At 49.5% G+C, this 14,772-nt stretch overlaps 1 protein-coding gene across 2 annotated transcripts in view; it reads left to right on the forward strand.

The window, feature by feature from the left end:
- Positions 1-13,460, forward strand: part of LOC134041423 (runt-related transcription factor 1-like) — an 80,052-nt gene extending 66,592 nt beyond the window's left edge. For both annotated transcript variants that reach the window (XM_062488206.1, XM_062488205.1), the window contains 2 exons: positions 7,027-7,280; positions 12,878-13,460. In XM_062488206.1, the coding sequence (XP_062344190.1) occupies positions 7,027-7,280; positions 12,878-13,123 (500 nt within the window). In that variant the 3' untranslated portion in view covers positions 13,124-13,460. The remainder of the gene's footprint in view (positions 1-7,026; positions 7,281-12,877) is intronic.
- The last annotated feature ends 1,312 nt before the right edge of the window (positions 13,461-14,772 follow it).

A 14,772-nucleotide genomic window follows, 5' to 3' on the forward strand; every position in this document is an offset into this window, starting at 1 on the left:
TCCTAAAGGATTTAGGGTTTTAAACCCCATCATTACTTGAGGATCCTAAAGGATTTAGGATTTTAACCCCATTATTACTTGAGGATACTGAAGGCTTTAGGGTTTTAAACCCCGTTATTATTTGATGATCCTGAAGGATTTGGGATTTTAAACCCCATTATTACTTGAGGATCCTAAAGGATTTGGGATTTAAAACCCCATTATTACCTGAGGATCCTGAAGGATTTGGGATTTTCCCCACCATTACCACCTCAGGGTCCTAAAAGCCATGGGGTTTTAGCCATTATCTCCTGAAGATCCTAAAGGCTTTAGGGTTTAAAACCCCATAATTACTCGATGATCCTAAAGGATATGGGATTTTAAGCCCCATTATCACCTGAGGGTCCTAAAAGCGATGGAATTTTAGCCATTATCACCTGAGGATCCTAAAGGATTTGGGGTTTTAAACCCCGTTATTACTTGATGATCCTAAAGGATTTGGGATTTTAAGCCATGTTATCACCTGAGGGTACTAAAGGATTTGGGGTTTTAAATCCCATTATTACTTGAGGATCCTAAAGGATTTAGGGTTTTAAACCCCATTATTGCTTCAGAATCCTAAAGGATTTAGGGTTTTAAACCCCATCATTACTTGAGGATCCTAAAGGATTTAGGATTTTAACCCCATTATTACTTGAGGATACTGAAGGCTTTAGGGTTTTAAACCCCGTTATTATTTGATGATCCTGAAGGATTTGGGATTTTAAACCCCATTATTACTTGATGATCCTAAAGGATTTGGGGTTTTAAACTCAGTTATTACTTGAGGATCCTGAAGGCTTTGGGGTTTTGAGCCCTGTTCTCACCTGAGGATCCTGAAGGGGCTGCAGGTCCTCGGGAAGTTCTTCCAGGATCCCAAACAATGCGAGCTTTGGGTCGAAGTTCCCAAATCGCCTTTTCCTCTCTGCTTTCCCCCTCTGTGCCCGGGATGAGCTCCGGAGCTTCCCCTGCTCCCAGATCGACTCGGCCGAGACCAAATCCAAGATTCCTGCAGGGATTTCGGCAATTCCCAACCCTTGGAAATCCGGGAATTCTCCATCCACCCGTCCCACACCTCATTCCTGGCAGAGTTCTGGATGATTTCCCGCCGTGTGTGAGAAATCACTGCAGGGAATAAGGACAAAAATCAGCTTTTTCTTTCTTGTCCGCCACTTTTCCCTGTGCAACTTTTCATTATTAATCGCCAAATAATTTAATTTAGATTTTTAGGAATTTTTTTTTAATATTTTTGTGGTTCCATTACAGCAAATGTTTGCAGGGATAATTAAAGAACCTGCTAAAAAATATATTTATAGTGGTGTTTTAAGCGTGTTTTGCTTCTAGTAGTGAAGCAGCAGCTTCACGAATGAATTAAATTTGTAGGTTCGGGGTTTTTTTGGGGGGGGGCATAAATTCAAGGAATTCAGATGCAAAAAGGGAAGAATTTGGCTAGGGAATATTCACCTAGGGTGGTTAAAATTCACCCCAAAATTGTCGCTGCCTCTCTCTGGCACTTTCCTTGGCTGCGGTATGGGAAAAAAAAAGAACAAAAAAAAAAAAAAAACAAACCCCAAAACCTCGGGGTTTTGTGCTCGAGGAATTCCGTGGAGGATGGAGATTCCCTTGGGTTTGTTTCCAGCGGATATAAATTGGTGTTAAAATACAAATTAAGGAAATTTTAACACCCGTGGCGATTCCCAAAACCCTTCCCGAGCACCCGTCTTAAATTTAGGGATGCTAAAATAACCTCATTTCGGCAGAGAATCGTTTCCTATTCCCAAAACCTGCTTAATTCCCATTTTTCCAGAGCACCTGCACACGAGGACAATAAACACCGCCGAGAGTTGCTCTCTTTAGAGAGAAAAAAAAATAAAATTAAAAGGGAGAGGATGAATAGAATTAACTAAAAAAACGCAGGGAAAAAAAAACCTACTGCATTAAAAAAATAAAATAAAATAAAATAAAACCAAACCCAGCCAGGTGCGGGCGGTGCTAATGGGGCTGTAAAATAAACAGCTCGATCTACACCAAAATATATAAAAAAAAAATTCCCCGCCGTGTTTGCCCTGGCTGCTCTCTCTGATTTTTAACTCCTCGGCTTCCCTCGCTAAAGGTTCCGTGCAGTGAAATAGAAAATCGTCGCCTTTAACCCACATTAAATCCTGATAACGCCGGGAATTTACGGGGGAAAAAAATGAAAACACGGAGGATTTTCTGCGTCTCTGCTAAATCGTGGCGTTTTCTGCGTCTCTCGCCTGGGGAGCGTTTCTTTTGTGTTTCTTTTGTGTTTCTTTTGTGTTTCTTTTGTGTTTCTTTTGTGTTTCTTTTGTGCTTATTTCGTGTTTATTTCGCGTTTTCAAGGAGCTCGAGTTAAGGCGAGATGCAAAGCGGGGAGTGAAACTCGGCTCAAAACATTCACGAATTTAAATAGAAAATCCTCCCCACGAATTTAAATAGAAAATCCTTCCCACCTCTTGACTAAGAAAAGAGAACCAATTAAACGCTTTTTTTTCTTTTCTTTCCCGCATTTTAGCAGATGGATGCACATCAGTAAAATAATTCTTCTTATCTCTGCCGTGCCCGTAAAAAGTTATCAGCCACTAACACAGCCCAGATGGTTTTTAAGCTGTGGTTTCTAACAGCCATTCGTCTGGATATTCCTCTTTTTTTTCTTTTTTCCCCTTAAAATAGAAAAGTAATTTAAATTCGGGACCTTTGCATGCGAGAAAGTGGAAAACGCGGGCTTAAAAAAAAAAAGTTTAAAAAGGAAAAAGATTTTTAAAAAATACTAGGAACTTGGCGTGAAATAATTTAAGCACCAAATTTGGCTGCTTAAAAACAGGAACCTGTTGCCAGCGCGGAGAGCGGGTGGGGTTTTTTTGGGGGGGGACAGGACCCGAAAATTCTGCTGGGCAGTGGCAGGATGGGCATTCCCGGGATGGGCATTCCCGGGTCCCTCCACCCGGAGCTGCCCCAGAGGGATGCGGGAAAATCTTCGCTCCTGCCGGGAATTCGGAGTCCCCGGTGCATCCCTCTCCCGACAGCAGGACCCGACATCTCCCCGCCGGTTTAACTAGTATTATTGTTATTATTATTATTTCAGTTTAATCGCGTCAAACCCCGCCGTATCAGAGTGCTGAGGCTCCGTCCCCGCACCCCGCGTGTCCCGTCCCCGCAGCGATCCCGAAGTGGCTCCCGGCAAAGCCGAGCATCCCCTGGTCCCGTGGGGTGCCGGGGGGGCTCAGCCCCTACAGGGACAGGAGAAACCGTGGTGGGCGCAGCTCCAGAGGGCGCAGTGCCTGCTCCCAAACCCGAATCCTGATCCCAAATCCCAAATCCCGCCCCACCCCCCCCCCTCCACAAATCCCAAATCCCGGGGTCTCCCCGCGGGCGGCGCGCGCCCTCCAGCGGCCACAGCTGGAACTGCGCCCAGCGCGCTGCCGCCGCGGCTCCCCCCGACGGGAACGGCCCGGGAGTGCCTGCGACCACCTCCATCCATCCATCCATCCATCCATCCATCCATCCATCCATCCATCCATCCATCCATCCATCCATCCATCCATCCATCCATCCATCCATCATCCATCATCCATCCATCCATCCCTCATCCATCCATCATCCATCCATCCATCATCCATCCATCCATCCATCCATCCATCCATCCATCCATCCATCATCCATCCATCCATCATCCATCCATCCATCCATCCATCCATCATCCATCCATCATCCATCATCCATCCATCCATCCATCCATCCATCCATCCATCCATCATCCATCCATCATCCATCCATCCATCATCCATCCATCCATCATCCATCCATCCATCCATCCATCCATCCATCCATCCATCATCCATCCATCCATCCATCCATCCATCCATCATCCATCCATCCATCATCCATCCATCATCCATCCATCATCCATCCATCATCCATCCATCCATCATCCATCCATCATCCATCCATCCATCCATCCATCCATCCATCATCCATCCATCCATCCATCATCCATCCATCATCCATCATCCATCCATCCATCCATCATCCATCATCCATCCATCATCCATCCATCTATCCATCCATCATCCATCCATCATCCATCCATCCATCCATCCATCCATCCATCATCCATCATCCATCCATCCATCCATCCATCCATCCATCCATCCATCCATCCATCCATCATCCATCCATCCATCCATCCCCTTCTTCCCGCCGCCGTGCCTGCTGTGACCTGGGCCAGGCGGCCCGCGGGGAGGGGCGGGGATGCGGCGGGCGAGCAGGGTGAGAGTTGGCGGAGGGAAGCGCAAAGACAGCGCCGAGAGCGCGGCGGGGCCGGGTCGGGATCGCCCCGTTCGCGGTGCGGGTTCCTCTCGCGGAAGTGGAAACCATCATTTAAAAAAAAAAAAAAAAAATCCACCAAAAAACCAGCCCGACCCGACAGCCGCGCCTCCACCCAGCATCCTCGCTACCGCCTCGGCGGGCCCAGAGCCCCCGGCCGCCGGCGACGCCGCTGGTGGCCCCGTGGCTCTGCCCGAGTTGTCCCCAGCGCTGCTGTCCCCGCGCTGGCCGTGCAGAGGAGGAGGAGAGGAGGAGGAGGAGGAGGAGAAGGAGGAGGGCTGGCAGGGCCGGCCCTGCCTGCGAGCGCCGCCACCGCCCCGACAAAGCCCAGCGGCGCCGGGCGCCCCTCGGGGCCGCGCCCCGGTCCAGGGGGGACACCAGGCTGGCCGCGGTGGCCGTGTCGGGGACAGCCCCGGGCGTGTCCCCCCCCCCCCCCCCCAAAAAAAAAAAAAACCCGGAGCAGAGAGCGCCGGCAGCTCTCCCGGGGAGGAGAGGAGCGGGAAGCACCCGGGAAAGGCGCGGGGGCCACCAGGAGAGGACCGGGGACCACCGGCAGAGCAGCGAGCGTGCGGCGGGGCGGCGCCCGCGGCTCTGCGGGCGCCTTGCGGGCACCGGGGGCGGCCATTCCGCGAGCCACGGGCCAGCAGGAGCCTCAGCGGCCGGGCGGCCACGGCCCGGGGGGGGTCGCGGGACGACGCTCGGGCGGGCTCAGAACCGCGGTGCCCCCGGGGGACCAGAGGGGACGAGGCTCGGGCGCGCTGTCCCCGCCGAGCCGGCGCTCGCCCCGCGCCGATTCCGGGAGCCCCCGGCCCGCGGCCCGCGCCCCGGTAAGGCCGTGATTGGCCGGTGCCCTCCCCGTATGCAAAGCACCGGGGGAATGACATTCCTCCGCACGCCTCCGCCGCCCCGACTCGCTCCCGGCCACCTCCAGCCAGCCCGGCGGCCGCCGGCCGGGCGCGCTCCCACCGCGCATCCCGGCAGGAATTCTGCTTCCCCACGGCAAGCGCCGGCTGCTCCCCCGCCGTGGGAACGCGCTCGGGCTGAGCGGAGGCTGGAGCCGATCCTAAACCCGCCTGGGAGCCGCTCTCTAAACCCGCCTGGAAACTTTGGGGGTTTGGTCGCTGCTTTCCGTCTCTGTCGCCGTCCTGGGGTCACCCCCCTGCCGCCGCCTCCTCCTCGTTTTCGCGGAAGGAAAAGATTTCAGCCGGTCAAAAGTAGAGAGCTCGCCAAGTGGTTTTTTTTTTGGTTGTTTTTTTTTTTTTGGTGGGTTTTTTTTTCGCTTTTTAAATTTTTTATTTTTCGAGTTGTCGCCGGTGGTTTTTTTTGGGTTTCTGCGTGCGCGGCGGGCTCCATCCCGCAGGACGACAGGGAGAAAAGCCGTGTTTGCCAAAGCAGGCTTCCACCTGCTGCGGTTCAAATATTGTTAAGCAGCCGGTTCCTGTGGCCGAATTAGAGGAAGGACTGTCTGAGATACTAAAAAAAAAAAAAAAAAAAAAAAAAAAAAAAAAAAGGAGAATTGGCAGCGAGCGCCGAAGTTGTTGCAGGACTGTTGGTTTGGCTGCTGAGGAGGACGTGAGTGGGAGAGAGAGAGCGCTGTTGCACACACAAAACCACAGAGAGAACCCACAATTTAACCAACATCCCCAGCCCCGAGTTTGCAGCTCTTGGACCTCTCCGCTCGGGGCTTGAGATCGGCTGTGACTGTTCTTTAAATTAAGGAAAAGCGTTATACCAAAGATAGAGATTTGAAGCTTGAACGCCATGCACTGAGCTTTTCTATTTTTTTTTTAATTTCATTTTTTTTTCCTTTTTGCGCAAGAGTGATTGAAAGGTCATGACACGAGCGCTCTTAGAGCAACGCCAACCAAACTACTGAAACTCATTTTCAAGGCTGCTTATAAAGAAAAAAAATAGGGGGAAAAAAAGAAACCAAACTCGCGGAGAACATTAATGGATTCCTGTTGTGTTTAAATTCTCCACAGATTCTATTGTAAATATTTGATGAAGTCCAGTAGATGTGCGTGTGCGTGAGTGTGTGGCCGTGAATTTTATATCCAGTTGTAGCCAGCTGACCTTTGCTCAGCGAGCCGAGCTCGCGATCCGCCTCCTCTGAAGAACAGCCCCGAATTTCCCTCAAAGAGCGATTTTTGCCTCTGGAAGACGCCGGCTTGTTTTGGTTTCTCTCGGGACCGGAGAGAAATCACCTGGAAGGAACCGGGAAGCGCAGCTCAGGCTCTGCGCGTGTTTCTGGCCGCGTCTCGTGCTTGCTCGCCTCCCTAATTTTACTTTTTTTCCTGCGAGTTTGGGATGAGCTTCGGCCCCGCTCGCTTTGCGCATCCCGGCCGCGGACTCGATGCGCGGTAAAGCCGCGCCCGCACGACCCTGGCTCTTATCGGATTAACGGGATCTGTTCCGCCTGGCCAGGAAACCAAGAGTTAAAGCCAGCAGCAGGGAAAAAAAAAAAAAAAAAAAAAAAGAAAAAAAAAAAAACCTAACTCGGGGGACTGGCTCAGGAACAACTTCGCGGGTGCTCAGCCCGCTCCCGTTTATGTTGGTCCCCGGAGAGCGGCTCGCCGAGGAGTTGCGCTCGCGTGGCCGCCGTGTAGGAACTCAGTGGAGGTGCCGTGTGGCTCTAAAGGCTTGTTGTGATGCGTATCCCCGTAGATACCAGCACCAGCCGCCGCTTCACGCCGCCCTCCACCGCGCTGAGCCCGGGGAAGATGAGCGAGCCGCTGGCGCTGCCCGCAGCCGAGCACAGCGGGGCTTTGCCGGGGAAGCTGCGCAGCGCCGACCGCAGCATGGTGGAGGTCCTGGCGGATCACCCCGGGGAGCTGGTGCGAACCGACAGCCCCAACTTCCTCTGCTCCGTGCTGCCCACGCACTGGCGCTGCAACAAGACGCTGCCCATCGCCTTCAAGGTAGGTCTGGGGCGAGGGGAGGTGGGGGGCTAAAAATCGGGGGAAGGATCCCGGGGATGGGGGCTTGGATCTGCACGCGGCTCGCTCTGCGCTTCCCTCCTTCCATCCTTTCCTTCCTTCCTTTCCCTCCCTCCTTCCATCCTTTCCCTCCTTCCTTCCTATCCCTCCTTCCTTCCACTCTTTCCTTCCTTCCATCCTTTCCCTCCCTCCCTCCTTCCATCCTTTCCTTTCCTTTCCTTTCCTTTCCTTTCCTTTCCTTTCCTTTCCTTTCCTTTCCTTTCCTTTCCTTTCCTTTCCTTTCCTTTCCTTTCCTTTCCTTTCCTTTCCTTTCCTTTCCTTTCCTTTCCTTTCCTTTCCTTTCCTTTCCTTTCCTTCCTTTCCTCCTTCCACCCTTCCCTCCTTTCCCTCCTTCCTTCCATCCTTCCCTTCCCCTCTTTCCATCCCATCCTCCCCACTCCCGGCCGCGCTCGGGACAGGAGCAGTGGCAGCCGGGGGAATGTGAAGGGCTGGGAAAAGTTCCCTGCAGCCTCTGCCTCCCTCTTCTCCCCATTCAGGAATCTGGCAGGGAGAGGCAGCTCCGCTCAAGGGGAAAAACATAAAATAAATAAATTGTGTTTTTTAAAAGCCAGCCCGGCGGAGTTTGGCTGCTCTGGGGAGCGATGCCTCAGGCGGGTACGAACTGAAGGATCCCCGGGATCCCCCAGAAGTCTCCCAGGGTGGTGGCAGGTCCTTGTGTTCCTCTGTCCCGCTGCCACCCACGGGGGACACCCTCCCGCAGCCCCGGCCCCGCTCGGGACCTGCCGGGTTTCCCCGTGCCAGGGACTCTGGGAGGGAGAAAACACCACAAAACAACGCAGCGACAATCCCAAAAACCACATTTCCTCTTTTATTGGCCGGGTTTAGCAACACCAAAAGTCGCGGCCTAACCCGGGCAGAGCGCTTGGAGTTCTCTCCCCGTTTCCAGAGTGCCTTGCTAAATCCAAGTAAAAACTGGGAAAACATGGGGAGAAGGGAATGGGAGAGAATATCCCGGCTCCTTCCTGTCCCGAGCGGTGCAGGGGATGCTTGTGGTGCTTTCCTGCCTTCCTGTTACCCGGCTCCCAGGAAAACCATCCTTCCTTGGAGTAAAACCATCCTCCCTTGGGGTAAAATCCTCCTCCTTTAGGATAAAATCACCCTCCTTTGGAGTAAAACCATCCTCCTTTGGGGTAAAACCATCCTCCTTTGGGGTAAAATCCTTCGCCTTTGGGGTAAAACCATCCTCCTTTGGGGTAAAATCCTCCTCCTTTGGGGTAAAACCATCCTCCTTTGGGGTAAAATCCTCCGCCTTTGGGGTAAAACCATCCTCCTTTGGGGTAAAATCCTCCTCCTTTGGGGTAAAACCATCCTCCTTTTGGGTAAAATCCTTCTCCTTTGGGGTAAAACCATCCTCCTTTTGGGTAAAATCCTCCTCCCTTGGAGTAAAATCCTCCTCCCTTGGGGTAAAATCCTCCTCCCTTGGAGTAAAATCCTCATCCTTTGGGGTAAAATCCTCCTTTGGAGTAAACCATCCTGCCTTGGAGTAAAACCAAAGGAGTAAAATCCTCCTTTGGAGTTAAATCACCCTCCTTTGGAATAAAGTCTTCCTTTGGATTAAATCCTCCTTTGGAGTAAAATCCTCCTCCCTTGGAGTAAAACAATCCTCCCTTGGAGTAAAATCCTCCTCCCTTGGAGTAAAATCCTCCTCCCTTGGGGTAAAATCCTCCTCCCTTGGAGTAAAACAATCCTCCCTTGGAGTAAAATCCTCCATTGGTGTAAAATCCTCCTCCCCTGGCTCACGCTCTTTTTTTGACCCGGGACTGTGGCTGACTCCCTGAAGTCGCTGCTTTTCTCGCTGCTGCTGCACATCGGCTCCCGAGCGAGGGGAGGAAAAGGGAATTCTTGTCCTTATCCTTTTATCCGAGCCGGGAGCCGCACAGACACGCAGCTCCTGGGAACCCCGGGGCTTGATTTAGGATCGGGATTTGTCAAACCCGAGCTTTTTTTATTTTGTTAAACCCCGGCTGCCTGGGCACAATTCTTTATATATATATATTTATTTTTTTTCTGTGTTGAAGGCCACCAGACTCGAGCCTTTCCTCTATTTCAGGGAGAGGAGAAATGAGGGAGAAGGGAATCAGCTCAGCTTTGGGAATTCCTGCTGACGAGGGAAAAGTTTTATTGTGTCTGCTCTTGTTTTCCCGCAGATAAGAGCGGGGCAAAGGGAGGAACTGATCACGGGGTCACTTCCTAAATTCCCACATTTCGATTAATTATTAGACTCTTCCCCACGCACCGGGCTGTGATTAGCAGGGAAGTTTTCCTGCTGGAAGGCAGAAAATGCCGGGAGTGAAATGCGCTCCGCCCCGCCGGGAAGGGAGATAAGAGGAATCCCGGTTTTTCCTGGGGGATCCAGGAAATCCTGGGGGACCCAACCACATCCCGGAGTGGCGGAGAAAGGACAGGAGAGGTGGCTCTTCCCTCGCCATTCCTGGAAGCCGGGAATGCCCCTATGATGTGGGAAAAATAAAAATTCCAGGGAATTTTCAGGGATGCCCGCAGCCGCTTTCCCATCCCTGTCCCCGCCCGCATCCTCACCCCGCTCCCCGCGCAGGAGTTTGGAAAACTGGGATCATTCCACCTGGAAATAACCAGGAGAGAGCGGGGGGGGGGGAAATCGAACCCGGCCGAAAATTAGGAATTTCATTAGGAGAGCCTGGGAGGCACCTGCTGGCTCGGTGTTCCTCATCTTCATCCCCCAGATTTTCTCTCCGTGGACGGCTGGGAAATAAATCCTGGAAGAATTTGCTCCATCTCAGTGGTTTTCTACTAAATATGAAGTATTTGCAAAGCCGGTTTAAAAATCGGGATTTTTCAGATGGGTTGGCCCAGGGGGAAAAAAAAAAAAAATTCAGTTCAGGTCATTCCTCTGCTGCCAATATTTTATTTGCATCTGATAAAAAGCGCTGGGATTGATCGAGTATTTGTTATTTTTATTCGTGGTAGGAATAAAAAGAGGCAGGCAGAGTTTTCTCCTCACATTTTGAGCAATCCACTAAAAAAATCTGCAGGATTGGGGGTATTATTTAAACCGTAATGATCGATTTTCATCGGTTTTCCCTAAATTTAAGAATGATTCTGAAAAGCTTAAAAAATAATTCACAATAACCAATAAGGTGTCATATAAATTCATTTGTCCAGCTGCTGTTAAGAATCCAAATCTTAAATTCAGAGGCCAATTTGGATTAGTTGATGGAGGAGAAGTAAATTTAGATATCCCACAGCACTGCAAGCCTGATCTTCTTCTTGCTCCTCTGGAAATGCAGATTTTTGGAGGTAAAAAGAGCAGCAAAGTCCTTGATAACTCCAGTAACAAATCCCATCTTATCTGTTTAGTCTTTTTCTCTAATGGAAATATTTGTATTTCTATTGTCTGTGACTTTCAAGTCCAGTTTCTTTTCTGGGCTGGGCCCGTTTTTGACTCGTTTTTAAGATTTTCTTCCCATTTTTTATCGCCGAGGTTGGGATTTGAAGGCTTTAAAATGTTTATGTCAGAGACAACTGGCCCTGGATCCATGAAAAACTTTGTGAAAGGTTAAAATCCTGGTATAAATTCCCTTAAATTCAACATTTGCATGGCAGGGTAATGCCCTGATTTTCCCTTTTCCCTGTTTTATTCTCTATCGGATGTGGATACATCGAGGTTTTGCAGGAATTTTTAAGGACTGGCTGCAGAGCTGCTAATTTTGTGATGATTTCCAAGCTTCAGCATTTCTAAGCAGGGCCTCATTTCTGCCAAAATCAGGGAAATCTGAAAAGCTGAGCTGAGAGCAGGCCCAAAAAACCAAATTGCAGCACAGAGAGGAGAACAAAAACCCAAAAATCAAGGCTGGGGAGGAACGGGGAAAGAGGAAGTTGAAATCAAGATGTAAAGAGGGAATTTTGACCCAGAGATTTCAGCTTTGCATGTGGAAGTGAAAATCAGGGTTAGGGGTGAGCAAAGGGAGAGGACAGAAGTGAAAAGCTCAGCCTCCCGTGGGAAAAAAAAAGCTGGGAAATCCCTGAAAATGGGGAATTCTCTCATATTTTGGGAGGTGGCTGGGGAGTAAAAATCAGGGCTGGATCATGTAAAGGAGCTGCTGATGCCGTTTGTAAAGAGCAAACAGATGAGAAAAGAGAAATAAAATCAGGTTGTGACAAACTTCAGCCAATTGTAACTGCCTGGACTGGAGTCAGAAAATGTTTAAGAGGAAGGAAAATCTCGAGCTGCAGCTCCGAGGATGCAAAGCAGGGCTGGTTCCTCTTCCAGAGGGCAAAAGAGGAATTAAAAATGAGCTGGATTTTTATCTCTGGTTTTGTGTTTTTGGGGGGGGTTGGGGGTTTTCTACGGTGGTAGTGTTGTGGAACTGGGGAAAGAGCAGCGGGCTCTAAAGAAAATCAGACAAAATAATTCAAGCTCTGATTTTTGTCAGAAGACGTGGGGAGAGATCCCAGATACCCACGGAATTCCAGCAGGTGGAATTTATTCCGGGAATTCAAGGAGATACAAGAAAAATTAAATTTTTCATCCTTAAACCAGTGTGAGCAGTGTAAACAAATCAGGATATTTAAGTTCAGACATCTTTACATTTCTCAGCAACACCCCGGTGAATCCCGTGTTCCCAAAGGTTTGATGGACTCTGGCGCAGAGGAGCACAAATATTTTGGGATAAGGGGAAAGTCCTTAATTCAGGTCATGATTTTCATCCATCCACTCGAGGGTGAGGTCTGCAAATTATTTGCTTGATGCTCCTGAAGGAAAAAAAGGAATTGTTCAGTAAATTGAGATTAAATATTTGATTGAGGCCTGATTTTCCATGGCCTTGCTCTGGATTTCTGCTTGGGCAACTCCGTTAAGAGCTCCTGATATAAATCAAACCATCGAGCACTGGTACTTGAATTTATTTACTGACAATTACAGAGATTTTGGAAAGCTCGTGTTCTGTGTTTTTCATCTCAGAGCATTTTTCATTTCACACCATGCTGGGTGTTTCCGAGGTGCATCAAGGAAGAAAATTTTCTGTAAGACCATTAGGAAAAATGAGGTTTCAGATGGTAGAAATCCACAAAATTTCTGTGCAACCATTAGGCAAAATGAGGTTTCAAATGGAGAAATGCACGATGAGGAGTAAAGAAAAGATGCATTTTAAAGAATACAAGTCATAATAATATAATGATGATTTAAAAAATCACTATCTTAGGTCCTTTGGTTCTCCAGGAAGCGCGGAGAAGAATTAGAATTATTTTATTCGGATTGGAAAACATTTTAGCGCAGCAACAAACCAACCGCCACGCGGCAGGCGCGCGTGGCACTTATCTCCTCAGAGCTCAAATTCTATCAAATTAAAACTCCCTGATCAGGGAACAACCACGGGGACAACATCTGGGGGAAGCAGAGGATTCCCATTCCGACAAACCAGGAACGGTTCCCATCTCCCCCAACATCCGCTCGGCCCACCCAGATTTTCGCTTCGTCCGCGCGGTTTTGCTTTTCCAGCGGAGCGAAGGGAACTGAGGGTTCTGTTCTTGCTGTGTGGCAGGTGGTGGCCCTGGGGGATGTCCCCGACGGGACCCTGGTGACGGTGATGGCCGGGAATGACGAGAATTACTCGGCGGAGCTGCGCAACGCCACGGCCGCCATGAAGAACCAGGTGGCGCGGTTCAACGACCTGCGCTTCGTGGGCAGGAGCGGCAGAGGTACGAGGCGGGGTGGTTCCAGCTCCATCTTCTGCCCCTGGATGTGGAGTTGGGAGTTTTTATCCACCAGGGAATGGTGGAAAACGTAGCACAGTTCCAAAAGCTCAGGGTGGGTTTCTGCGTTTTTCTCCCAGACGGTTTTTCCGCATCGCTGTGATTTGTAAGCGGTGGAAATCCCGCTGGGAAAAGACAGAAAAAAAAAAAAATATTAAAATCCACCCCGAGAGTGACATTTGTGGCAGCAGCTCCTGGTGATTTAGGTAGCCCAATGTTACACGTGGTAATAGGTTTAAGTGGCAGATTTAGGTTTAAGTGGCAGATTTTCAATCTCAAATGAGAATTTTCAGCTTGTGGTCATCGCGGGGCTCCCCAGCACTCTCTGCAAAAACTGGTTTTGCAGCAGAGAGAGTGCTAAAAACACAAATAATTCCCACAAAGATCTAAAAAATTCACAGGTTCCTGACCTGCTGAAGGCTCTTTCTCTGACCTTTTTTCCTCTCAAAATTCAAGTCACAGTATTGATGTCTCCTGCAATATGGAGAGGAGAGACCAGGCAGGACAGAAGGGTTTAAAATCTGATTTATCTCTGCCATAACCAGCAGCTGCTGGTGGAAATAAAAAGGCTTTTGGAGCATAAATAACAAATAAGAGTTGAAGCTGACTTAGAGTGGGATTATATAAAAATCTTAGGAAGCTGCAAATAGCACCTGATGCATTGCCCGTGAGTGGGCAGATGCATAAAGCTTCATCCCCCAAAAAAATCAGCAGAATACCCTTTAAAACTTCACTCCTTAATCCTAAATCCCATCAATTGCGAGAGAAGCACTTACAATAGATTAATAGGATGGTGAAGGGACTTCAGGGAGGTTGGGTCAAACCCCCAAAGAGAAGCCAGCGAGTTGTGGCTCAGTAAAAGCTCAGGAGAAGGAGCAGCCTGTCTATTTTAAGGTCAGGGATGAAAATCTGTCACATTTCCAGTGAATTCAGGTGGTATTTTATTATGTATTTTCCTTCTATTTAATTCATCTTTAAAATTGGAATGGGGCATTGTGATATTCCAGCATTATTCCCGGACAGTTTAGCGCCAGGGCAGCATCTCCTGAATTTCAGGAGGTCTCATTTTGGAGCAATTTGTGCTCTGGTGTCCCTCACAAGTCAGGGATTGCTGCCCCTTCCTCCCCACTTTCCCCTCCCTCTGTTCCCATGCGACACCCGAGCCGTGTCCTGGTTCCACACACGGATTCCTGATTTCCAGGAGAGTCCCAAAGCTGACCCACTTCTGGCTTTTATTCCACACGGGCCATGTGTCAGGCTGGAGAGGAGGAAGTTCTCCTGATTATACACAACAGCCTTCCCTCGCTTTGATGTGAAAAGCACCCGTGGACACCCTTCCAACACAAACACCGCCACAACGCTGCAAAAGCCAGCACCAAACACATTTTAGGAATAAAATCCCCATCCAGTTTTCCTCTGGGTCCTGCAGTGTTTTTAGCTGAGGGTACAGAGGCAGCTGTCTCTCAAATTGTGTTGTTTGGGCCTTCTTCAAATGGAAAACACCCGCAGCTGAGAACGTCGCCTTGTAATGCCAGCGAGGAATAATAATAGGGTAATGCAGAGCAAATTATATCCATTTACTGAAAACATGAGAGATGCTGTAATGTCTACAAGTATCAGTCATTAAACGTGGTCATTTGGAATATTAAAGGTACCACCTTTTCAGTAAATGGAATTTGCATTA

Source organism: Cinclus cinclus, chromosome 2 (assembly GCF_963662255.1).
Source record: "Cinclus cinclus chromosome 2, bCinCin1.1, whole genome shotgun sequence".
Lineage (NCBI taxonomy): Eukaryota > Metazoa > Chordata > Aves > Passeriformes > Cinclidae > Cinclus > Cinclus cinclus.